The sequence below is a fragment of the Miniopterus schreibersii genome (assembly GCF_964146895.1).
Source record: "Miniopterus schreibersii genome assembly, chromosome: 20".
Taxonomy (NCBI): Eukaryota; Metazoa; Chordata; class Mammalia; order Chiroptera; family Miniopteridae; genus Miniopterus; species Miniopterus schreibersii.
Window position 1 is genome coordinate 28,015,654 of NC_138122.1, and position 24,274 is coordinate 28,039,927.

At 42.3% G+C, this 24,274-nt stretch overlaps 2 protein-coding genes across 9 annotated transcripts; both read left to right on the forward strand.

The window, feature by feature from the left end:
• Window positions 1–1,114: 1,114 nt before the first annotated feature.
• Window positions 1,115–7,737, forward strand: ZNF26 (zinc finger protein 26). 4 transcript variants are annotated; one of them, XM_081123461.1, is made up of 5 exons: window positions 1,115–1,314; window positions 1,477–1,529; window positions 2,391–2,517; window positions 2,777–2,872; window positions 5,572–7,737. In XM_081123461.1, exons 2-5 carry the CDS (start codon window positions 1,497–1,499, stop codon window positions 6,921–6,923), a joined length of 1,608 nt encoding a protein of 535 aa, XP_080979587.1. In that variant the 5' UTR covers window positions 1,115–1,314; window positions 1,477–1,496; the 3' UTR covers window positions 6,924–7,737. The 4 variants fall into 4 exon arrangements, with proteins under 4 accessions (XP_080979587.1, XP_080979585.1, XP_080979586.1 ...); XM_081123459.1 differs by having other exon boundaries at window positions 1,214–1,314; window positions 5,575–7,737; XM_081123460.1 differs by having other exon boundaries at window positions 1,231–1,314; window positions 2,409–2,517.
• Window positions 7,738–12,292: 4,555 nt separating this feature from the next.
• Window positions 12,293–22,834, forward strand: ZNF84 (zinc finger protein 84). Of its 5 annotated transcripts, none has more exons than XM_081123454.1 (6): window positions 12,293–12,356; window positions 13,416–13,660; window positions 14,587–14,781; window positions 17,369–17,495; window positions 18,175–18,270; window positions 20,176–22,834. In XM_081123454.1, exons 3-6 carry the CDS (start codon window positions 14,767–14,769, stop codon window positions 22,155–22,157), a joined length of 2,220 nt encoding a protein of 739 aa, XP_080979580.1. In that variant the 5' UTR covers window positions 12,293–12,356; window positions 13,416–13,660; window positions 14,587–14,766; the 3' UTR covers window positions 22,158–22,834. The 5 variants fall into 5 exon arrangements, with proteins under 5 accessions (XP_080979580.1, XP_080979581.1, XP_080979584.1 ...); XM_081123455.1 differs by having other exon boundaries at window positions 12,298–12,396; window positions 14,594–14,781; XM_081123458.1 differs by having other exon boundaries at window positions 12,304–12,356; window positions 14,594–14,781.
• Window positions 22,835–24,274: the final 1,440 nt, after the last annotated feature.

The window sequence follows — 24,274 nt, forward strand, 5'->3', positions numbered from 1 at the left end:
TGATTTCGTCTTTGAGTTAAGGGGCTTACTTAAAAGTGTGGTTTTTAATTTCCAAATATCTGGAGATTTATTGCATTTTTTTCTGGGGTTGATTTCTATTTTAATTCCACTCTTGTCAGAAAACGTATGATTTCAGTCCTTTTAAATTTATTGTGGTCCACCATAGACTCTGTCCTGGAGAATGTCCCATGTGCACATAAAAATTACGCATATTGTCTTTTAGTAGCATGTTCTCTGTCAATTGCTTTGAGTGGATTCGTAGTATTATTTGAATCTTTTCTGTTCTTGCTAATTTTGTCTAGTTGTTTGCTTTTATCTTTAAATTTGCTTTGCTTTCTCCTTTGGCTTCCTTTGTTGTTCTTTAATGACTTTTTGAGAATTAATATACGTGTTTTGTTTTTGCTGTTATAATTACTCAAGATTATGAAATTTCATGTCTTCATTGCTTTGTTTCTCCCATAAATTCTTATATACTCTTGTTTGCAGTTTTGTTTGTATTTTCCAATTTCATTCACTATTTGTTGAGTAGAAAACTTTTTAAAAAAAGATTCTCAGACGGAAAGGCCTGTTAAAATTATGCTGTTAATTTATAGTTTTACTGGATTGCTAGGAGAGCGGATCGCGTGTCGGTGCTGGGCGAGGGCATGTTCATGTCCATTGCCGGCGGCTGTGTAGTTCTCTCATCTACCGCAGCTTCTCCTTTATGAAGCTGGCGGCTGCATTACTTGGCGCACCGATGATCAAGGCTGTTTTGTTACCCTGGGAGCTGCAGCCCGTTGCCTCGCAGGTCCCTCTGCTACGGTCTGAACTCTCTTGTTTCACATCAACTCTTGAGCACGCCTGTCCCTCCACCGAGGCCGCACTGCTCCCGGGCTGCGTGGGCCGTGCGGAAGCTGGCAGAGCGGTGCCCCGGAGAACGGACCCGGGGCTCTCCGCCGCCCGCCCGCCGCCGTTCCCTTAGGTTCCGCCCCTCTCCCCACTCCCGCCTCCTCCGGAAGCCGGTCGGGACGGGAGCCGCCTCCGCAGAGGACTCTGGTAGATGTAGTCTTCTCCGCGGCCCTCGCGTCCGGCTCGAGGACGCATGACGTACTTCCGCGTGCGCCGCGCGGCCGCGGGTGTGGGTAGCGCGGCGGTGCTCCCTGGCGTCTTGTCAGTGGACGCGAGGGGGCGGGGGGCGTGCTGAGTGGCCGCGGCCGCGGGCCCGCGGAGGCGCGGAGGGCAGCCGGCCCGGCGCCCGTGCGGACCAGGGTATTGCCCAGCTGAGCCCTCCACGGTCGGTCCGGGGCGTGGACGGGGCCAGCGGGCCGCGGGACGGTATGAACTCATCTCGCCGGTTCCTCTGCCCAGGCGCGGAGGCCGCGTCCCTGCGAGGGGCTCAGCCCGGGACCCTCCGTCTGCGCGGCGCGAGGTCCCTCCGGGGTGGGCGCGGGCGGGCGCGGCAGGGAGACCCTCACGCTTCGGTTCTCTCCCCCGCAGCCTGCAGGAAGCAGCGCGGGATGGACAGCAGGATCCCGGCGGCCGCGTGTTGGGTAAGTAGGGGCCGCGTCTTAGAGCCGACGGCGCTGGGCGTGGACGGTCATCCCTGCACGGTCACCTCCGGGGCCCGAGCTCGCGGGCTGCCCCCGGCCCGGCCCGGGGTCTCCAGAGACGACGTCTTACAGCATTTTGTGTCCAGGGCCCTCGCCTTCCGCAGCTACACTTGATTGCGAGCTACGGACCCCGAACTCCGAGGGAAAGGAGGGTCCTTGCAGAAACGACCCTCTATCATTTCAGGTTTTTCACACACAAGTAATGAATTGTTTTTATATCCAGACCTTTAGGGCCTCCTTAGGGAAGTTACCCTCTTCTTTGTTCATTTGTTTGTTCAAATGCTTATTTTCTGTCGTGTTCTGTGCTGGACCTTGGGGCTGGCTGTGCAGAGATAAATTATGTGCAGTTCTTGCTTTAGAGGAGCTGTGGTCTGGCAGGTTCTCTCAGTCTCCCTGCAAAATATACCCTGGACGTGTGTTGTTGTTTTATTTTATTGTTTACAGCATTACAGATGTCTCCCATTTTCTCCCCTTCCCCCCACCCTGAATATGTTTTTATCAAAGACTTGAAACACCCATTTCATTTGCATGTATAGATGTGTGTTTCCCTCTACGGGGCTGAAAGCTTCCTGAGGGTAGAAGTGGATTTTATTCATCTTGAAATGTTTAGGACCCAAAGAGCATCTGGCACGTGGAAGCTCATGATTTTTTCTTTTTTCTTTTTACAACTCTCTCAAAATGAATGCTGGCCTGGAGGAGGCGATCTGTGGAGGAACATTCTTTCTGCCCCAGTACCTCTGCATTTTTTCGACATCACCTAGTGTAACTGCGTCCGATTGAATGGGGTGTGTATTATTACAGGGATTATTGTCATTCAAAGATATATCTATGGACTTCACCTTGGAAGAATGGCAGTTACTGGATTCTGCACAGAAGTACCTGTACAGGGATGTGATACTGGAAAACTATCGCAACCTGGTGTCTGTGGGTAGGTACAACTTCTCTGTTAACTCAGACTGTGGGTCATAAGTTGCTTTCCCTTTTCTTTTGGTGATCTACTCTGGGGTCTCTGAAGTACTTAATGATTATGGGCTTGAACTTTAGAGGTCAAGTGCTCTCACACCTGTTTGGGTGTCACCTCCTAATTGTAATCTTTCCCCAAGTACAAATGAGCAGTTTCACGTTGTAGCTCCTGATCCCTCAGTCCCCAGCAGTTTGGCCCACATCCTTTGATTTTCCATTAACAGGGTATCACGGTACCAAACCTGATTTAATCTTCAAGTTGGAGCAAGGAGAAGAGCCATGGATAATAAACGCCAGACTTTCTCGTCAGAGCTGTCCAGGTGGGTGAGTGGGGAACCAGGAAGACAGGAGGCGTGGGAGTACACAGGCAGCACTCAGACAGCATTGCGTGTAGAAATTTTTGCCTGGAGTCCTTGAACCACATTGGGGAGGAGGTTGTGGGGAGCCGTTGAACTCCTCAGGTAAGGAAATGGATGTCGTTCTGCCCATGTTTGGGCTCTCCTCTCCTGCCTCTGAGAGGCTGTGCAGTCTGCACAAATGTTGTTTTCTGGGTTAGTTTCCTTACTTCTGGCACCTTCTATCTCTGCCTTCCTTTCCATGGTCATGGCCTGCAGCAGGCTTCCAGGCCTCTCCTTGGGGTCAATCATGCCTCCACTCCCCTGACATCTCTTTTTCTCCTTTCCCATCAGGGTTGAATCCCTTAGACATTACCTGCAGTCTTTTACTTCCCTCTCTCGCCTTGACTGTCTTGGAGATTTTATTGTCCCCTTCTCTCTTCTCACTGGTCACTTTGAAGTTATAATTGTTCCTGTCTTGGGCTCTTTTTTTCCCTTTTTCCTTTTTTTTAATCCTCACCTGAGGACATGCTTAGAGGGAGGAAGGGAAAGAGAGAGAGAAACATCGGTTGGTTGCCTTCCCTAAGTGCCCTCACCAGAAATTGAACTCGCAGCCTTTCTGTGCTCAGGACAGTGCTTAACTAACTGAGCCACTCTGGCCAGCGGGGCACTTTCTAACAATTCTGAAACCTAGCCTGGTCTCCCCTGTATTATTGATTTTATCACCTTACATTTCCATGGCCCCTTTTCCCTTTTGAGTTGTCCAAAAGGGTTTATTTCCCAAATTTGGCTGTTTGCTCCTATGTTATAACTATTGAAAGGCTCTTCCATTCTGAAAATTTAAGTTTTTCCCCTTAGTGTTGTAACATCGGAATTGACGTTTCACCAACTCTTCTTCTGCAGCTTAGTCCCAGGTCATATACACTTGCAGGAGAGCTCCCCTGTGCTTTCCACCCTTTATTCCTAGTTGGAAGTAGGGTCGTTTCTTCTGAAATCACTACTCTCCCTCAGTTTTCCTGTTGTTATGATACCTGTTCTTGCACTTCCAGTCTTGTATCCTGGCTCTGGAGCTCCCCTTGGGACTCCTGTCTCCTTTGCTAATCTCACTACTTCTTTCATTTCTGTTGGTATTTAATCCTTTGAAATATCTTCATAATTCCTGTCTCCTTGATTTTCACCCAGACTAGATCAGTATTCTCTCATACTTGGATAATTCATGTTAGCTGTATTTGAGAACTCAAATCTCCTTAGCTGTTGCTGCTGGAGACATCCTATCACTAGTCTGAGAATGTAAACAAGTATCTTATACCACTGGTTCAACCAAAGTAATCAATAAGGATTTATAGTTTCAAATGGCAAATTGTCTGCCATTGGATGGGGAAGGAACCTCAACACTGTTATAGAAGCCATTCTTTCCAGAAGGGGAGGAGAGGAGACAATATTCATCCCTGGTCCACTGCTCACCTCATTTATTTTAGAAAAAGATGAGGGCAGACTTTTTGGTGTGAGTGGTATAACTCCATTATTAGTCAGTTTCACAGTTCCTGGCACTTCACTCCAAGAGGGTCTTCCTTCCTGCTGTCCTCCTTGGCCACAGATGAAATAAGGTTTGGGGAGATGCACTTTCTGGAGGTTACTTATAGTTTCATTAGCCCACTTCTGTTGGTGCAAGATTTGGGGCATTTAGGGTTGAAGACTCATAGGCTGTTATCAGACCAGGCTTAGGGTTCCCTTCAAAACTTAACAGGCTTCCAGTTGATTTTCTTTTATTCTGACTAATTCTGTTAAGCCGGTAACAGCATCCTGAAGTTGTGTAGACATAGTCTTTCAGCCTGAGAAATCCTCTCTCCTAGCCACTGGTCTCATGTTCTCACCCCTCAACCTTGAGTTCAGTGACCCCACTTTCAGGCACAGACTGTAACCTGAATTGTTCCACCACAGTTGAGAAGATGTTTAGCAAGAAGGTTTGAGGGTGGGAAGCTGCTGAAGATCCACCTCAGTAATCTTGTGGTGAGATGAGCAGCTGTCCAGAGCTGGACCTGCTGCTGTTCCCTTTAACCTCTGTCTGCTCATCAATCACTCTCATTGCCGTGTTACTGTTGGGGCCTCACAGAAGGACTTTCCTGTTATCTCTGTATGTTCTGTTCAACCTAAATGTCATCTGCTCCAGGGATGTTCCGGCACATATTCCCTAGGAGAGCATGCCATCGAATACATTTCATATGCTGTTGACTCCTACATTTTACTGATCACTTAGGTCTGATTGCCTGTTTGCTCTCTTCACTGTAATATTTAACTGAGATCTCTAATGTAATAAGATCCAGAGCAGTCTATTTTCCCTCCAAACATGGCTCTCTCCCCGTGTTTTCCATTTCAAAGAGCAGGACCCCCTATTTCTCAAGTCTAAAATCTAGAAGTTATTAAAATGTCCCTTTTAAAAGCCATTTTTGATGACTGCTAATTTGCTACCATTTCCATAATGGGGCTTGGTTTAGTTTGATTTGGTTCTCTTTGCCCCATGCTTAGGTCCCTGGTGCCCATGCACGTGGCCAATATTTCTTTGAACCAGTGTCAGAAGCCTGTTACCAAGAGGATTATATGGAAGTTCTGAAAATATGCAAGTTCTAAAGCTCTTTCATTCCATATCAAGTTCATGTTATAATTAAAAAATATTTTTTTTCTAGAAGGTCAGAAAGAATGGTACCAGAAGAATCAAGATGAACTTGAAAGGGTTGAGAGAAACTATGCTTGTAATTCATTTGGAAAACTTCATCTGAGCAAAACTCACGTTTCTTCAAGACAAAGAGTCCATAAGTATAATACACATGGAAAAAGTTTGACACAAAACTCAGGTTTAACCAGAAGCTATCTAAAAAAAAATCCTGATAAGTTTCATGGATATGAACAATCATATTTTCTTAAGCATCAAAGAGCTCACAGTATAGAAAAAAACTGTGTATGTGGTGAATGTGGGAAAGCTTTTCGTTGCAAATCACAGCTCATTGTACATCTCAGAATTCATACAGGAGAGAGACCTTATGAATGCACTAAGTGTGAAAGAGCCTTCAGTGCCAAGTCAAACCTTAATGCTCATCAGAGAGTTCATACCGGAGAAAAACCATACTCGTGTAGTGAATGTGGAAAAGTCTTCTCTTTCAGGTCACAGCTCATTGTCCATCAGGAAATTCACACAGGAGGGAAACCTTATGGTTGCAATGAATGTGGGAAAGCCTACAGCTGGAAGTCACAGCTTATTTTACACCAGAGAAGTCACACAGGAGTGAAACCCTATGAATGTAGTGAATGTGGAAAAGCCTTTAGTTTGAAGTCACCATTTGTTGTACACCAGAGAACTCACACAGGAGTGAAACCCCATAAATGCAACGAGTGTGGGAAAGCCTTTAGAAGCAAGTCATACCTTCTCGTTCATGTCAGAATGCATACAGGAGAGAAACCCTATCAATGCAGTGACTGTGGGAAAGCCTTCAATATGAAGACACAGCTCATTGTACATCAGGGAATTCACACAGGAAATAATCCTTATCAATGCAGTGAGTGTGGGAAGGCATTTGGGAGGAAGGAACAGCTCACTGCACATCTGAGAGCTCATGCAGGAGAGAAACCCTATGGATGCAGTGAATGTGGGAAGGCTTTCAGCAGCAAATCATACCTTGTCATACACAGAAGAACACACACAGGAGAGAGGCCCTATGAATGTGGTTTCTGTGAGAGAGCGTTTTGTGGGAAGTCACAGCTAATTATACATCAGAGAACTCACTCAACAGAGAAGCCCTATGAATGCAGTGAATGTGAGAAGGCCTATCCTAGGAAGGCATCACTCCAGATACACCAGAAAACTCATTCAGGAGAGAAACCTTTTAAATGTAATGAGTGTGGGAAAGCCTTCACTCAGAAGTCATCTCTCAGTGAACATCAAAGAGTTCATACAGGAGAGAAACCATGGAAATGTTCTGAATGTGGGAAATCCTTCTGTTGGAATTCAGGGCTCCGTATACACCGAAAAACTCACAAGTGAAATTGGAGTGAAGTAGATTTTATAAGCATTCTAATAAAACTTGATCCTTAAGAGATTTCAGATGATAATACAGACAGAATATGTAAGCCGGAAGTCCAAAAAATACACTCATATCAAATAACTCATATAGGAGAGAAACCAATTGTATTTGGGATGAATGTGCAAAAGCTTTTAGAAATAAGTCTTTTACAAACTTTATAGATGAGAATAATTGAAGGAATTTAGCAGTAACTATATCACATATACTGGCATCATTATGAAGATTTGATTTGGAGAATTCATAATGGGAACACTTTTTAAATTTAATCAATTGGGAAAGTATTTTGCCATAGAAAATGTGTTACATGGAGAGTCACATTCCAGATTTGATGCTATATTTTAGAGTGAAGAAAATAATTATAGATGGTAGACTTTTTCATGGTGGACTATAAAAGTTTTTATTTTAATATGTAAATAAAATGTCAGGAAAATGGGACATTCTGCAGGTTAAAGGATATTTAGGGTAACTTTCCTGAACAGCACTGAATAGTGTATTTAAAATGTTTTAATTGATTTTTAGAGAGGAACTGAGAGAGACACTAATATGAGAGCCCTGGGCTCAAGCCCTCAACCTGGGCATGTGCCCTGACCAGGAATCAAACTGCAGCCTTTCGGTGCACAAGATGACGCCCAAACAACTGAGCCACACCGGCCAGGGCCAGAAAAACATTTTTAAAAATCTTGGTATTTTATTTTTTAATGTAACATATACATATATTTAATAGTTTGTGGAGTAACATCCACCAGTATTCTCCATATTAAATGCTAAGTATCAGTATTGTCTATTTTTTTCTTAGCAATATAGCTAATACAAACGTGACTTTTAATAAATGGAAGGATATGGTTCTCCAAATGAGTTCACTTATTCAGGAGTCTACATAAGTGGGTCTGGCAGTTATTACAGGGCCGATCAAGAAAACTCATTGTAATGAACATCGAATATATTGTAGCAGTTCATTGTCCATTTCCATTGATTGATAAGAACACCATAGTTTTCTCTGGAGACGTACCTCTCTGTAGTGTGCATCCTTGTGGTCGTGTCTTTCAGGTCGTGTCCTTTCCACTAGCTACAGGTGGGCATTATGCCCATTGTTGGGTGGTGGTAGCCTCTTTTCCAGGATTTTGTGTTTAATTCAATTTGAAATGAACCAGAAGGGAAATGTGGGAACTCATATGTTCTTGTCCCAGATTTTATTGACGTAATCAACCCCTTCCTGCTGTATTGATTTCCTAGAATAACTTTGGATACTGTCCCTTTTTGAACCTGGATTTCTGGCTTTATGGGTGCTTCCTCATATCTTTTTAAAAAAATGTTTTTTTCTAAAAGAGAATTAATTACTCTTGTAACTGCAGGGCTTTAAATGATAAATTGTTGCTCTGGAGCAGTGTGTAGGTATCAAAATAGAGAAAGGTGTGGTATGTGGTTTAGGTTTTTTCCTGAAATGAAGATAATCTTTCAGATTCTTGATTTTATTCCAAGATGGAAACTTTAGCCCATAGTATGAAATGGTGTTATTGTTTGTGTACACCAAAAACCTTGTGGCCCCTGATAAGATTCTGAGAACTCTGAGGAACTATTGCCATAAAAGAATTTTATATTTATGAGGCAATCTGGACAGGAGATGAGACGGTTACCTCTGGTCACATCAGCTCTTAAATTCAACACTGACAGACTTGAAGTCCTGAAATCTCACTTCAAGGCAGAGTATTAACTCGGCAACTCTCTGTGACTGCTGAAATAATTGCTTTCTCATAGCTGTAAGGCTGAGATGGTAGAAGTCAAATATATATTTGGCTTGCTGAATTTAAAAAGTCATCCATCTCAAATGCTCACTAATCCCTTATGTAAACATGCATTGGTCTAGAAAAAGTCTCCTGATAATTCGAGTAGAGATATCTGAGAGGACTCAGAGAACAGCCCAGCAAGCTGATACTTTGCGCTGTACTCTTTGCTCAAAGACATAGACTACGTGTTGGCAAACTACAGCCCACAGGCCAGCTGCAGCTTGCTGCTAATAGAAAGATGCAAGAGGACAGATAAATTGAAGAGTATTAGATCTTAAAGATTTGGAAGACTCAGCTCATTCATATTGCTAGAAATGAGAAAGCATGCTGTGGAGAGAGCACCTGAGGCCGGACCACCATCTTGGTCCCAGAAGATGAAGCTCTTTAAATTCCAGAGAGCTGCTCTACCATGCAGAGAAGAGGGGGCAGGGCCGCCACCCCAGTGGGCTCAGTGGACAGAGCATTTAGCCAAAGAGCCCTAGGAAATCTCTTCAGCTAAATATTCCAGTTCACTATAAGTTCTACTTTGACAAAATATTTTGAAGGTACACGTTCAGTTCATAGCACAATAGCCAATATGAAAATATACTGGGGAGAACAACTTACCTTCATAATATCAATAGGCATGATAAACTACTTGGGAATACATTTTATACAATGTTGGACTTAAAATTATATCCAGAAATAAATCCTTAAAAACTCATATAAACAGAATTTATGAATAAAATGTTAAAATGGTATTAAAGTTCACAGAAGAACTGAAAAGAAAATTAACATATATTGGAGTAGAGTCAATATAATAAAAATATTTTGCATAAAATATAGTACAATTCCAATAAAAATATTTTTCTTGAAATGTGACACATTTACACGAAAGTTTACAGGTCTCACAGTATCCAACACAATAACTAACAAGCACAATTATTACAGGAATTTTCCCTTCTAGATACAAGAGATTTTATTATGTCACATTAATAAAACAATATGGTATTTATATATTGATAGACTAATAGGTCAATGCAACAGAAAAGATATTCCATAAAGGGGCCCTTGAACATACAGGAATTTCAGATACAAAATAGGTTAATTTGCAAATATTGAAGAAAGAATGGGGTATGTGATGCTTGGTGTTACGGCTGAATTGTATCTCCTCTCTAGATTCGTATGTTCAAGTCCTAACCCCCAGCAGAGTCAGGATGTGACTATTTGGAGACAGGGACTTTAAAGAGGTAATTAAGGTAAAATAAGGTTATCTGGATGGCTGCCACCCAAAACGAGTGGTGTCCTTAGAAGAAGAGATTAGGTCATACGCTCAGAAAGATGACACCTTATCTCAGACTTCCAGTCTCCAAAATTGTGACAAAATTTTCTGTTGTTTACCTCACCCAGTCTGTTATTTTGTTATGGCAGCCTTAGCAAACGAATACACTTGGGATTAGGAAATTGGCTATCCAGGTGGAAACAAAATGAAATTAGATCAATATCTCACACACGAATATACCCAGATAGATGAAAATGTACATGTCAGAGCTAAATGCCTAAACTATTAGAAGATAATCTGAGGAAATATGATACCAGGATGGAGAAAGATTTCTTAAGACACACATGAAAACCATACAGGAAAAGCTAGATAAAATTTATAATGTCAAAACTAAAACTAGCCCTAGCCAGTTTGTCTCAGTGGTTAGAGTGTCTGCCGGGGGACTGAAGGGTCCCGGGTTTGGTCCCAGCCAAGGTTGTGGGCCCGATCCCGGCCCTTGTCGGGGCACTGTGTCAATGTGTCTGTCTCACATGGATGTTTCTCTCTCTCTGTCCCCCTTCCACTCTCTGAAAAGCAATGGGAAAAATATCTTTGGGTCAGGATTAAAAAAAAACCACAACCGAACAAACTAAGAGGCCAACAAATGTATAAACGAAGTTCAAAGACAAGGGATAGAAAAAATTAAAACATATACTGCATATTGAGGATTAGTAAACAATATACATCCAAATTCATGAATTGAGTAGAAAAAAATAGCCCAATAGAAAAACAGGCAAATGAGAATTGACAATATATGAAATAAACCAGAAATGGTGTAGAAATGTGTGTACCTCAGCAGACATCATGGGAACACATTATCCATATGTTCTGTATTTCAACTTTCATCCAATTTCAAACATCTTGATCTTGGGGATCCATATCTTGTTCCTGACTTTTAATGTTCCACCATTAAGCAGTATACGGGCTTTATAAAGTGTATATTTTTACCGTGCTAAGGTAGCAAAGTTTTATAATTTATTTTTGGAAAACCTGGAATGCAGGTCTAAATTTTCTTTTCATCTTGAGATTATATTTTTCCTTTGACTTATTGATAAGGTAATAATGGACAGCTTAATCATCTTTGTATGTCTAGAATAGAATCCACTTGGTTATAGCATTTTAAAATATATATATATCTTTATTGATTTCAGAGACAGGAAAGGAGAGGGAGAAAGAGAAACATCAGTGATGAGAGTCACTGAGCGGCTGCCTGGAGCCCGCAGCCCGGGGCTGTGCCCTGACCCGAATCCAACCCATCGCCTGGGTCCTAGGTCCACGCTCAGCCGCTGAGCCACGCCAACATTTTTTTTGTGTGTAAAGTATTGCCAGCTTCTCTTTGTTAAGAATATCTCAGTGTTTTTGCATGAATAGTCATAATTAAGTTTTGTCTAAGCTTCCTTTTCAAGTCATAACATTTGTTGGTTTTTGTGTCCATTTAATAAAATTTAAAAGTTCCTTCTAATTCCTCTGCAACTATTTAAATATAATAATTCTCTGCTGGTTGAAAGAATTCACCAGAAACTCAATGACTGATGCTTTTCCTCCTCCCCCTCCCCCCCGTATTTTTATTTATTTTGAAACTTACTGATTTGGAGGGAGGGAGGGAGAAATACTGATCACTGTCCTGTGGCTCGATTCGTCCATTGAATCCTCGAACCCACAACCCTATCACATGGGACGACGCCCTAACCAACTGAGCTGCCCGCCCAGGGCTCCATGACTGATGCTTTTTGACAGAGAATCTCTGGAATCGTCTTCATTTTTATCCATTCATTAGGTTTTCTCATTTCTTGGGTCAAATTTGATACATATGTGTCATAAAAATTTTTCAAATTTATTAGCACTGAGAGGATTCTCATTCAATTTACTTTGTGTCTGTGATTATTTCTGCTTTTCCCTCCCACCCTTTTCTCTCTTCATGAGATCAGTTACTAACACATTTGTAACTTCCCCCGCAGCTCAGGAATTACGGATGAGCTTTACCTTTTCCCGATGATTAACGCCTATCTGCTTCCCACAAATGCATTAACTTCTTTTTTGTTTACAACTGAATTTTTAAGCCAACTCTTTTTCTTCCAGTCTACTGCTGGGTTTGGATTCCTAAGCTTTTAAAAGCCTCGCATTTACGTCTCTCCCCGAAGCGAGGGCAGATCGCTGCAGCGCCCGCGGCGGCCCCCGCGTCTCCAGGCAACCAGCGCTGCTGGGCTGCGGGGCCGCCGGGGCCGCGGCGTCTTCTGGGAAATGTAGTCCGAAGGCGCCTTCCTCTCGCGCACGAGCACGCGCACTCGCACGGTGACGGACGCTTGCGGGTAGAGCCCCTTTTCTTTGTCCTTCGCTGCCCCATGAGAGGCGAGTGCGCGCGGACACCCACGCTGCCGCAGCCTGCGGGATCCCACGGACCCGCCGCGGGCGTTGTGCTGGCCGCGGGCCGGGTGGCGGCGAGTCTGGGGGCGGCGGTCGGGTCACGTGGTTCCGGGTCTAGCGCATCCGAGGTCGGAGACTTGGGGGGCGTTGTCGGCGTTGTTGCGGGTTCGGGCCTGGGGTTCAATGTGGGGCCGGCGGCTGGGGCCTGTGAGGCCCCTGGGTCCCGGGGTAGGAGGTTCGGGGAGCCGCTGGGCTGCAGGTTTCAAGGCCGGCGGGGTGTCCGGGGTCCCAGGTGGGGTTCCGCCGGAGCTGATGGGCCTGGCCGGAGGGCGTGGGGAGTTCGAATCAGGGCCAGGACCTGCGCGCACAGTACCAGGCTCACCGAGGTGTTGGGGGCCCTGTCGGGACCTGACGGGGCTGGGAGAGAGGGCGCCCGCGGAGTGCGTGCGGGGAGTCCGGCGAGAGGAGTCCGCACGCCGCCTCCGGGAAGCCCGCAGGCTCTCTCCCCCGAGGCTTCACTGAACCCCGTGGTCCCCTGGGTCCTTACCTCTTTTGGACATTCTCTTCCAGGTGGGCTTTTTAAAGCGGTGTCTCCCGCACGTGGCATCCCTGGATGTGCTCGGCTGGGAGCCCGGGTCGCGTCCCGTTGAGGGGCTGGGGCCCTGTGGCCGCACAGAAAGTTTATTGTGTCTGTGGCACCCAGGCTAGTCCAGTGGTGACGGTGACTGATTGCTGGGCCTGTTATCTCCCCTCCAACCTGACTTCACCCAGCTCAGCTTTACATTTATCAACAGTTTTTTTTAAAGGTGTCTCTCCTAAAAGAAAAAAAAAAAAAAAAAGGAAAAGAAAAAGCAACCTGCCCCCCCAACTTTTGACAGCTGCTGGTGTGGCAGGGACACCCTCACTGGCCGGAAATCCTTCTCTCTCCTCTCACGATTTTCATATGAAAACTTTGACTTTTAATAAGTATGTGTTAATTCTAATTATTCGATGCCTTTCCCCAGGAGTCCCTTCAGGACTTGATGCTGAGTGCACCACGGGGTGGTGGTGAAGGCTGCCGCTTCCTTCTGGGGATAAATGTGCGAGCGGCCCGGAGCCTGTGCCATCTCACAGGAAGCTGCCCGGAGCCTGTAGTGTCACACAGAAAGCTGCCCGGGGCCCGTGCCATCTCACAGGAAGCTGCCCGGAGCCTGTAGTGTCACACAGGAAGCTGCCCGGAGCCCGTGCCATCACACAGGAAGCTGCCCGGGTAAAAACAAACAGCGAAAGCAGCGGGGAGCGTGTGTTTCCATTGGGCGGGGGACACGGGAGAGCCCAGCGTAAGCGTTCAGGCGGCTTCTCCGGAAAGGGCCAACTTCCAAAACCATTTTAAAAATTCAAGTAAAATAAGGGTGAATCTTCATCGTTCTGAGTAACAAACTTAAATTTCATCAGAAATATTTTTAAACTGCTGTGCTGATGGCTTATCACTCCCTGTTCACCTGAAATTCACAATTCTGTATATTCTCTGCAATAAATCTACGTGCTTTCGACATAAGTCTCTTTACAAGTTTTCACTGAAACCCAAGTAAATTTCACTAAGTCTTTGACAAGTACAAAGGACATTTTAAAATCACATTATGAATTTGGCTTTGTGCTTAAGGAAATGGTTTCAATGATCAGCTAGTCTGTTCTTTACAATGCCAGAGTTTTGATCACATGAATGAAAATTGAACGTGTAATTCAAAGGAGGTGACATACTTGTAGTGGGAATATTTTCCTGGCGTGCGTGCGTGTGTGTGTGTGTGTGTGTGTGTGATTTATGATTGATTTTTTCTTAACCAAACAGAGGGGTTTACATTTTTTGATGTTTATATTTATTGATTGTTTAAAAAAAATTCTATTGCTTTTACCTTTGTATCATGTGTAGGGAAAATTTTCCCCAAATTACCAAAATATTCACCTGTGTTTTCTTCAGGCATCATTGTGGTTGGCATTACTTTAAATTCTAACCCACCTGTAAGTAGTTTGTTGTAATGTAAGAGATAGATAACTAGCTTTATTTTCTTTCAAATGTTTCAGTTATATAGAAAACACACTCTGGGCTTAGATGGTTGTGAGTTCCTAGTTCTTAGCAAGAGGAAGATATTTTAGGTGCAGTGTGAATATACCAGTTGAAGTGCATTTGTTCCTAAGTCTACAGATCCTACAAATAAGTCTGCTCTTGCAAGATAAAGGACTTCCTGGAGCCAGGAATTCATTCCTTGTGTAAAAGACCTAGCCAAGACCTCACACCAGAGCTCTGCGGCATAAGCAGAGGAAACGCAAGATAGAAAGATCTCAGACTTGCTAATCATCTCACGCAAGGAACAGAAAATGACCATGTTGCAGGTGAGTGGATTGTTTATTTCTCATTATTTTTCCTGGAGATTAGAAGAGTGTAAGTCTTACAGTGAAAAAGAAAAATACAAATAGTTAAGAAATCAGCAGAAAATAGCCTCAGAAGAGAAGATCTGGATTGGGACAAAATTGAAGCAGTAATACAATAATTATAGTGCCTTGAGACATTCTTAAGGCTTTAATTTTTATAAGCCATAATACTGAATATGAGCTGCAGTGTTTTCAAATTTTTGGCAGATGTAATAAATGAACATTTATGTGCGTTGTATTATCTAAAGGGAAAAGCAAGTTGATTTTTCATATAAAGTAAATATTTCTTACCTGGCCGGGCATGGCTCAGTGGTTGAGCATCGACCTAGGATCCAGGAGATCGCCATTTGATTCCCGGTCAGGGTACATGCCTGGGTCCTGGGCTTGATCCACAGTTGGGGGCGTGCAGGAGGCAGATGATCAGTGACTCTCTCATTACTGATGTTTCTCTCTCTCTGTCTCTCTCCCTTCCTCTCTCTGAAATCAATAAAGATATATTATAAAAAAAAAAAGAGTAAATATTTCTTGGTCATTCCTTGATGAAGTCTTTGAATAAATGATAATAGTGGGTAGTGTCCTAAAAAGAAGCACTGTAATAAATGCACAGGTCTTATGGCCATTTTTCATAGTTTTCCATAGAGTGTGATCCAAGGTAAAAATGACAAAGCAAAACTTAGTAACCATAATTATGTATTTACCTCTTTAATTGTGAAGCAGGATCACATTCAGAATAAAATTAAAAGAAAAAAAAAGAATCACATGCAGAAAAGTACATAAAAGGTAAAACTGGTTTCATGAATTATTATTTGAATATGCATGAAATTACCATTCAGGTAATTAGCACAGATAAAGAATATTTCCATCACCTTTGAAAGTTGGACAGATCTGATGTAGACTCGATCAGATCGAGTTTCAGTCCTTTCAGGAGGCTCGTGATGCCTACTTGTCTCTCTTTTTATCATGCTCAGAGATTTAGATAATCGTTGCCAAATGGAGTATTTCATTAGGGGTTGCAAAGTGATAATAACATCCTACTTCCATCATTCCTTCTTTACGAACTAGAGTACTTTCTAGCTTGGCAAGATATATCAAGGCTGTTTCTACTTTTTCTTTTTTTGCCCCAGACCTGCAATTACCTATTTCTGCAGTTAGTAGTATCTTAAATTTGTTTTTTTTAAATTTTTATTGCCAAACATGGACATATTATAGATTTTTGCATATTGACTTTGCGTCCAAGAACTTCTTAAGCCCACTTATTCTAATAATTTTTCTTTAGATTTGATTAGATTTTCCATGCTCACAAAAATATCAGCAATACTTTTTTTTTTTTTAATTGATTTTAGAGAGGGGGGAAGGGTGAAAGAGAGAGGAAAAAAACATCGATGTGAGAGATACATCGATCCTTTGCCTCCTGTATGCGTCCCAACCAGGGATTGACCCGGAATTGAACCATGATCTTTGGGCTCATGAGAAGATGCTCCAGCCAACTGAGCCACACTGTCCAGGGCAGCAATACTTTTTTAGTAAAAAGGAATTCCACTGAATTCCTAGTTTATCGAGACTTTGTAACGATTAATTGTTGAGTATTTTTCAATTTTTGGTGTATTGATTTCGTTCTTCTTTTCATCTTGTTCTTTTTCATACTGTTTCTTCCTTATGAAATCTGGGCCTTTTTTTTTTGAAAATTTTAAATGTGCTTTTTAAAATTCTGTTAGGTTTTTCTGTATTTGCAGTTCCTGTGATATACATGCTTCCATTTGCAGATATACTTTGTCTGCATCTCTTGAAGTGATTATATATTTTTTTCACTCTATTAAGATAGTGAATACCATTGATTTTAAAAAAGAATTGTAAACCAACCTGGTCTTAATATATTCTTTATATATTGCTCTCTATAGTTTGGTAATATGTTGAAGAATTTCACAGCAGTGTTCATGTGTGAGTTGGCTTTTGCTTTTCCTTTCTTGCAGTATCCTTATTGGGTCTTGTGACCAAGGTTATGCTGGTATCAAAAATTTAGGGTTATGTTCCTGCTCCCATATTCTGTAAGAGTTCAGTAAAATTGGAATTAATTCTGCATTAAATGTTTACAGAATTAACTGGTAAAGCCTATTTTTGTGTGTGAGAAGATTTTAATTCAGGGAACCAATGTTTTCCACATGCCCAATGCATATGTTATAAAATCATTAATGGGTAAATAATTCATTCACAGAACAAGATAAAACAATAGATTTTAATGTAACAGAATATGAGAAATTTTATGTTTATTTTGCCACTACCTCTCCTGGTGCCAAATTTGAGGTTGAGTAAGTATTTTGTTGGTGGTTAGAAGATTTAAAGTCGTATGGTCCAATTCTTGTGTATTGTATAAAGGAATGGTTGGAAGAATGCATAATGGCATTTTGTCCCATAACATGATACAAAGGTAGGGACAGAGTGGGCGGTCTCTATAACTTGCTAGTGTAAGAAGAATGTGCTCAAGCTCCAATACTTTTCTACCTCACGGAATGATAAGTGCTTCAGATTCACTAGGATTGTGTTTTTACAGGAGTCAATCTTATTTGAAGATTTATCAGTGGACTTCACCCAGAAGGAATGGCAACTGCTGGACCCCTGTCAGAAGGACTTATACAAGGACGTCATGTTGGAGAACTATAGCAGCCTAGTGGCACTAGGTAAAAAAAGCTTCCCAGAGGACCTCATTGTGTCCAGTACCTTACCTTTTCTTTTTTAGTTGCTGAGAGCTGTGGGGCTTCTGAAATTGTTAATGATTTTGTACCTAAATACAGGACATCAAGGTTTCTTGGACTTTGACACCAGGTTTGAAAGTATTTGGATCTCACCTTCAAATAATGATGTCTTAATTTCATTGTGCAGCCTCTGAAACTTTAATAATATGCTCAGTGGTAGTGGTAGCACCTAATGGAGAGAACTCACTGTATTCCACATATTGTTCATATATTGACTCCATTAATCATTAGAACAATCCTGTGTGACAGGCATGATTACTCTCCTTTGTTTTCTACCAAGGATATTGAAGCAAAGAAAGGTTAGTAACTTTCTCAAGGACTGATAGCTATTAAATGGAAGTGAACGGATTTGAACCCAGGCAGACTGGCTCCAGAGCCTCTGAAGTGTTCAATGGTTTTGTAAGTGAATCATAAAACTCAAAGTTTCTTATACCCTCCTAGCCACCAGGGAGACCATTACCATTTCTTTGAGAGTCATTTACTCTGTCGATATACAAATGGTTCACTTAACTGGGTCAACTCTGATGCCAAACCTTGTCCATTCCTCAGAGGCCCTAAAGCCCAAACATTCAGGGCCAAAGCCTTTGTGATTTCCTTTGAACAGGGTATGAATTTATGAAACCTGATGTCATCTTCAAGTTGGAACGAGGAGAAGAGCCATGGATAGGAGATGGAGGAATTCCGAGTTCAGATTCTCCAGGTGAGTGTGTAAGAACCAGGCAGATGGGAGAAAGCAGTACAATCTCAGCTGGCCAGTGGGGTGGCATATCTGAAATGTGCTGCAGAGAGGTCCTTTCAAAATCTCTAAACCTTTGACATGAGCCACTCAAGTAAATCACATTTACATGTGGCTTCTTGCTTGTAGCTTAAAGTGAAATGTTTCCAGCTTGTCTGGGTCATGATGTCCTTCCCCATTTGTCACATCTGGGGCTTTGACTCTTTGGTTTTCTCCCTCTGACGTGTACTCTCCTGTCCTTTCCCTTCTGGTCAAAGACACTTCTGCTTATACATTTAAGATTTTAATCTTTTTCCTCATTTTGGGAGTGTCTGATGCCTAGAGAAATACCCTATAGAAGCCCACCCTCTGCTCAGTCTTCCATTAAGGAATGTTGTCACTCTCCCTCCTGAAGTCTTTGTTGTTTTCCTTCCCTTTTGATTAGGTTCTGCTGTGTTGAAAATGTCATTCCACAGTGTGCATGGAGGACTGGTTCCAGGAACCCCTGGGATACCAAAATTTGCGGATGCGCAAGCCCCTTATATAAAATGGCAGAGTATTTGCATATACCCTACACACATCCTTCCATAAACTTTATTTTTTTAAATGATTCTTTTTAAAAATATATATATCTTTATTGATTTCAGAGAGAGGAAGGGGAGAGGAAGAGAGATAGAAACAATGATGAGAGTCATTGATCTGCTGCCTCCTCACACCCCTGACTGGGGATGGAGCCTACAACCCAGGCATGTGCCCTGACCAGGAATTGAACCATGACCTCCTGGATCCTAGTTCCATGCTCAACCACTGAGCCATGCACGGCTGGGCCTCCCATAAACTTTAAATCATTTTTAGGTTACTTAAAATACCCAATACAATGTAAATTCTATGTAAATAGTCATATTTTACTGTTTATGGAATGATGACATGGAAGGAAGTCTGTACTTATTTAGTATAGTGCAACCAGTTTGGCCTAATTACATAGTGCACTGCAGCAACAACATAACATTTTTTTTGGTGAATATTTTCAATTTGTGGTTGGTTGGATCTGCAGAGGTGGAACCCACAAGTACGGGGGAGACTAAATATGGTTAAATGAAAATTTAACACAATTTGAGAATGGGGTAAAGTACACAAAAAATTTCTCATACTTCAAGTTTGAAATGGCTAGGCAATTACTCTGTCAAACCTGTTAATTTTCTTTATAGTACTTGCTACAGTATACACCTGTGTTTTTAAAAAATATATCTTTATTGATTTTAGAGAGGGAGGGAGAGGGAGAAAGAGACAGAAACATCAATGATGAGAGAGTTGTTATTGATCGGCTGCCTCCTCCATGCCCCCAACTGGAGATCGAGTCTGCAACCCAGGCATGTGCTGACTGGGAATTGAATGGCAATCTGGATCCTAGGTCGATGCTCAACTGCTGAGCCATGTCCCGCTGGGCCAGTTGTGTTTTTAAAAGATATTATCTATTATCTTTTCCACCTGAGTGTACATTTCATGATGGTTGGAGCTTGTTCTCTTGTGTCTCCAGTATGACCTGGAACATAGTATGTATTCAGTAGGTATTGAGTAAATTACTTCCTCAGAACATTGGATCAATGTTCCTTTCAATCTCTGTCTTTACTCATTGCTCTGCGTGTAATTTTCACATTCTTTCCCCATTTTACAAACATTTAACAACACAGATAACTTAATCTACTGTATGTTTCCTGTTTACAGCATTTCTTTTACTTTTTGATAACTAGAGTACAGACATTATTCATAGGACTTACTTCAGAATAGGAAACTAAGCCTTAAAAAACATTCATCCTCTCAAATAGCATTTCTAGTTTTTTATTCAGCACAACCATAGAAGGATTCACTGGGTTTTTCTTTTCTTCATAGAACAAGTCTTGCAAGTAAATGGTGACATGATGTGGCATCGGGATAACCAAGAGAAGCCTAAAAATATGAAACAAGATTATGAATGTGATGCATTTGGAAAAAATTTCAATGTGAGCATAAACTTTGTTCCTTTAAGGAAATCAAGCAATGAAGGTGATGTAGATGGATTAATTTTAAAACATCATTTAGACTTACTTCTTCCAAAAGCCGATTATGGAAAAATGGAACCAAATGACTTAAATGTATTTGATAAATTGTTTCTCCATACCAAGCCTGAGGAAACTGATACTTGGTTAAAATACTATGAGTGTGATAAATATAACATTAACTATAAGAAGTCACAGATTATCATATATCATAGAACTCGTTTAGGGGAGAAACTTTATGAATGCAGTGAATGTAGGAAACGCTTCAATAAGAAATCAAGTCTCATTAAGCACCAGAGCAGACATATAAGAGACATAGCCTATGGCTGTGGTAAATGTGGCAAAACTTTTCCCCAGAAGTCAGTGTTTATTACACATCACAGAACTCATACAGGAGAAAAACCTTATAATTGTAGCCAGTGTGGAAAAGCCTTCTCCCAAAAGTCACAACTTACATCCCATCAGAGGACACACACAGGAGAGAAACCCTATGAATGTGGTGAATGTGGGAAAGCCTTCTCCCGGAAGTCACATCTAATATCACATTGGAGGACACACACAGGAGAGAAACCCTATGTTTGCAATGAGTGTGGGAGGGCCTTTAGTGAAAAGTCAAATCTTATTAATCATCAGAGAATTCACACAGGAGAGAAACCTTTTGAATGCAGAGAATGTAGGAAAGCCTTTAGCAGGAAGTCACAACTCGTTACACATCACAGGACTCACACAGGAACAAAACCTTATGGATGCAGTGACTGTAGAAAGGCCTTCTTTGAGAAATCTGAGCTTATTAGACATCAGACAATTCATACTGGAGAGAAACCTTATGAATGCAGTGAATGTCAGAAAGCATTCAGAGAGAGGTCAAGTCTCATTAATCATCAGAGAACCCATACAGGAGAGAAACCTCATGGATGCATTCAGTGTGGAAAAGCCTTCTCCCAGAAGTCACATCTGATATCGCATCAGATGACACACACAGGAGAGAAACCCTTTGTATGCAGTAAATGTGGAAGGGCCTTCAGCAGGAAATCCCAGCTTGTTAGACATCAGAGGACACACACAGGAGAAAAACCCTATGAATGTAGTGAATGTGGGAAAGCTTTCAGTGAGAAATTAAGCCTCACTAATCACCAGAGAATTCACACAGGAGAAAAACCCTATGTGTGCAGTGAATGTGGGAAAGCCTTTTGTCAGAAGTCACATCTCATATCACATCAGAGGACACACACAGGAGAGAAACCCTATGAATGCACTGAATGTGGGAAAGCCTTTGGAGAGAAGTCAAGTCTTGCAACTCATCAGAGAACTCACACGGGAGAAAAACCCTATGAATGCAGGGATTGTGAAAAAGCCTTCGCCCAGAAGTCACAGCTCAATACTCACCAGAGAATTCACACAGGAGAGAAACCCTATGAATGCAGTCTTTGTATGAAAGCTTTCTTTGAGAAGTCAGAGCTAATTAGGCACCAGAGAACTCATACAGGAGAAAAACCTTATGAATGCAGTGAATGTAGAAAAGCCTTCAGGGAGAAATCAAGTCTCATCAATCATCACAGAATACATACAGGAGAAAAACCTTTTGAATGCAATGAATGTGGCAAAGCCTTCTCTCGGAAATCACACCTGATACCTCATCAGAGGACACATACAGGAGAGAAACCATACGGATGCACAGAATGTAGGAAGGCATTCTCTCAGAAGTCACAGCTTGTTAATCATCAGAGAATTCACACTGGAGAGAAACCTTATCAATGCAATGAATGTGGGAAAGCTTTCTCCCAAAAGTCACAGCTCATTAATCACCAGAGAACGCATACAGTAAAGAAATCATAGACATGGAGTTAATATTAGTCTTTGAGAAAGACCTTGCCTCATTGTATTTCATAAAATGCATTATGGTAAATCAGATAATATTCATGCATCACATTATATGTCTGCTCTCTGGCGGTAGGAACTGTGAGGTTATATAGGGAGTTTCAGGAGAGTAACAATTTTATATATCAGCATTCATAGAGCCTATGAAATGCAGTGTGTTTTAAAAACCGTTCAAATTATAGTCAAACGTTAAACAGAAAATTAACAGCAAAGAGAATACTATGAATATCAGAAAGCCTTCTGGAGGGCAAATCTCATTAGCTCTTAGAAATATTCCCACTGGGGATGCATCCTAGTCCAGTGAATGAAGGGAACATCCATGAATGTGGCATTTGAGGTAATGTTTTCATCAAGAAATTACAGCTCATTGTACATAAGAAAATACCCTCAAAAATGAAATTATATGAAAATACTAAATATGGGACAGCCTTTAGCAAGTAATGCAACCACATTGTATTTTGGAGAATTCATATTGTGAGTAAACCTCACAAAGACATTGGAAATATGTGCCCCTAGAAATAATGCTATAGACATGGGTACCAAAATTACCCCATTCTACGTGGTTGACAGATTTTCACTCAGAAGTATGACATTTAAAATATATATGAATAAACTGAATCATTGGAAAAATCTAAGTAATTTCTTAGTGGTATTTATGGCTTCCTTTCTTTTGTCACATAATGTGTTCTGTATTTTGAAACTGCAGATGACAATGTCATTGGAGATGCACATGCCTTGTTCTGCCTCTGATAGTCTGTCAAGACACCGCATAAAAATGGTAACTAACTCATATGTCTTACTGCTGAATAGTAATCACACCACATCTCTTTTCACTGTTGGCATATAAAAGGGGTCTGTTGTTACTGACCTTTCTCTTCAGTTATATAAAGCCTTCTGTGTCCTCAGAATCTGAGACACAGTTTATATAAAACCCAGTTAATAAGTATTCAAAGGCAGGAACCACAGAATTGCAGTAGAAACTCATGTTATACTGAGCATGCAAAAGCAAGGAGGTATGTGAAGTAAATTACTCAGCTTTCCAACATAATGGCAGTAGAGCTATGCAAAACCTTTCCCTCATTTAGTGAGATGCCTCTGTGTAAAATAGATATAAAGTGAATCAAAGTTAAGAGCTGATTCACTTAGTTTCGTGGTGCTCAGTAGTTACATTGAGACAGAATAGTTAAGGAGACAAAATGGGAAGCCTCACCTTCCTCCTTTCCCACCTGGGTTGCTCCACTGACCTGGAGACAGTTCTCCGTGCCTGTCCATCATTTGAGTACCCTACCTTCCCTCTTACACACTATTTTTTGGCCAACTTGAACTACTTGCAGTTCCTTGAAATTTCTACATTCTGTCGGATGCTTTTTGCAAATCTCCTGTCACTGAAAAGCCCTCCTTTCTTATTCATGCCAATCCAACCTATGTGACCCTGTATGTGCGTTTGTCACTGGGATAATGAAGTCATCGATGCTCTGGCAGGGGCAGTCTCGTTCCTTAATCTTAGCCACTGAAGCCTTGTATGTAAACCTGAGTGCTTATCAGTAGCTATGAGTTCAGCACCCGGAGAAGCAGAGTCTGAATGAGAACAGCGAAGCCACCGTGGAAGCGAAGCCCAGGCACGGCCCTGACCGAGGCCCAGGTCTGGCTCGTGATACGCATCCTCGCCGCTGCCCTTCTCATGCCACTCCGGGTCCTGTCAGGGTCACAATACCCTTTCATAAATACCCAGCGAGTTTGCCCAGCCGGTTCAGGTCGTGTTTGTTACAACCCAAATATTCCTAATAGGAGGCGAACGCTGGGTTCTCTGGAAGCAGATACTGAGGCGGAGTTCGGGGCCCGATGCGTACTGAGGATCAGTGTTGCGGAGGGAGTGACACATAAGTGACTGACCCCGACTCGTTCCTGAGTCCGGGCCACTGGGCCCCCTCGTCCCGGACTTGACATCCACTTGCCATCGCACCGGGCGAGGGGGCCCAAGGAGCCCCGGGAGCGTCACCCGAGTCCACGCGCTTTCCTCCGCGCCCGCGCGACACCCGGCCCCAGGTCAGCGGCTGCCGTGGGGCCGAAGGAGC

Bases quoted from the DNA above. Each gene is read 5' to 3' on its own strand.
- ZNF84 (XM_081123454.1), top strand. The intron at 17,496-18,174 runs GTAAAAAAAGCT...TCCTTTGAACAG, and splicing joins TAGCAGCCTAGTGGCACTAG to GGTATGAATTTATGAAACCT. The intron at 18,271-20,175 runs GTGAGTGTGTAA...TTTTCTTCATAG, and splicing joins TCCGAGTTCAGATTCTCCAG to AACAAGTCTTGCAAGTAAAT.
- ZNF26 (XM_081123461.1), top strand. From the start codon at position 1,497: ATGGACAGCAGGATCCCGGCGGCCGCGTGTTGG. The intron at 1,530-2,390 runs GTAAGTAGGGGC...GTATTATTACAG, and splicing joins TCCCGGCGGCCGCGTGTTGG to GGATTATTGTCATTCAAAGA. The intron at 2,518-2,776 runs GTAGGTACAACT...TTCCATTAACAG, and splicing joins TCGCAACCTGGTGTCTGTGG to GGTATCACGGTACCAAACCT.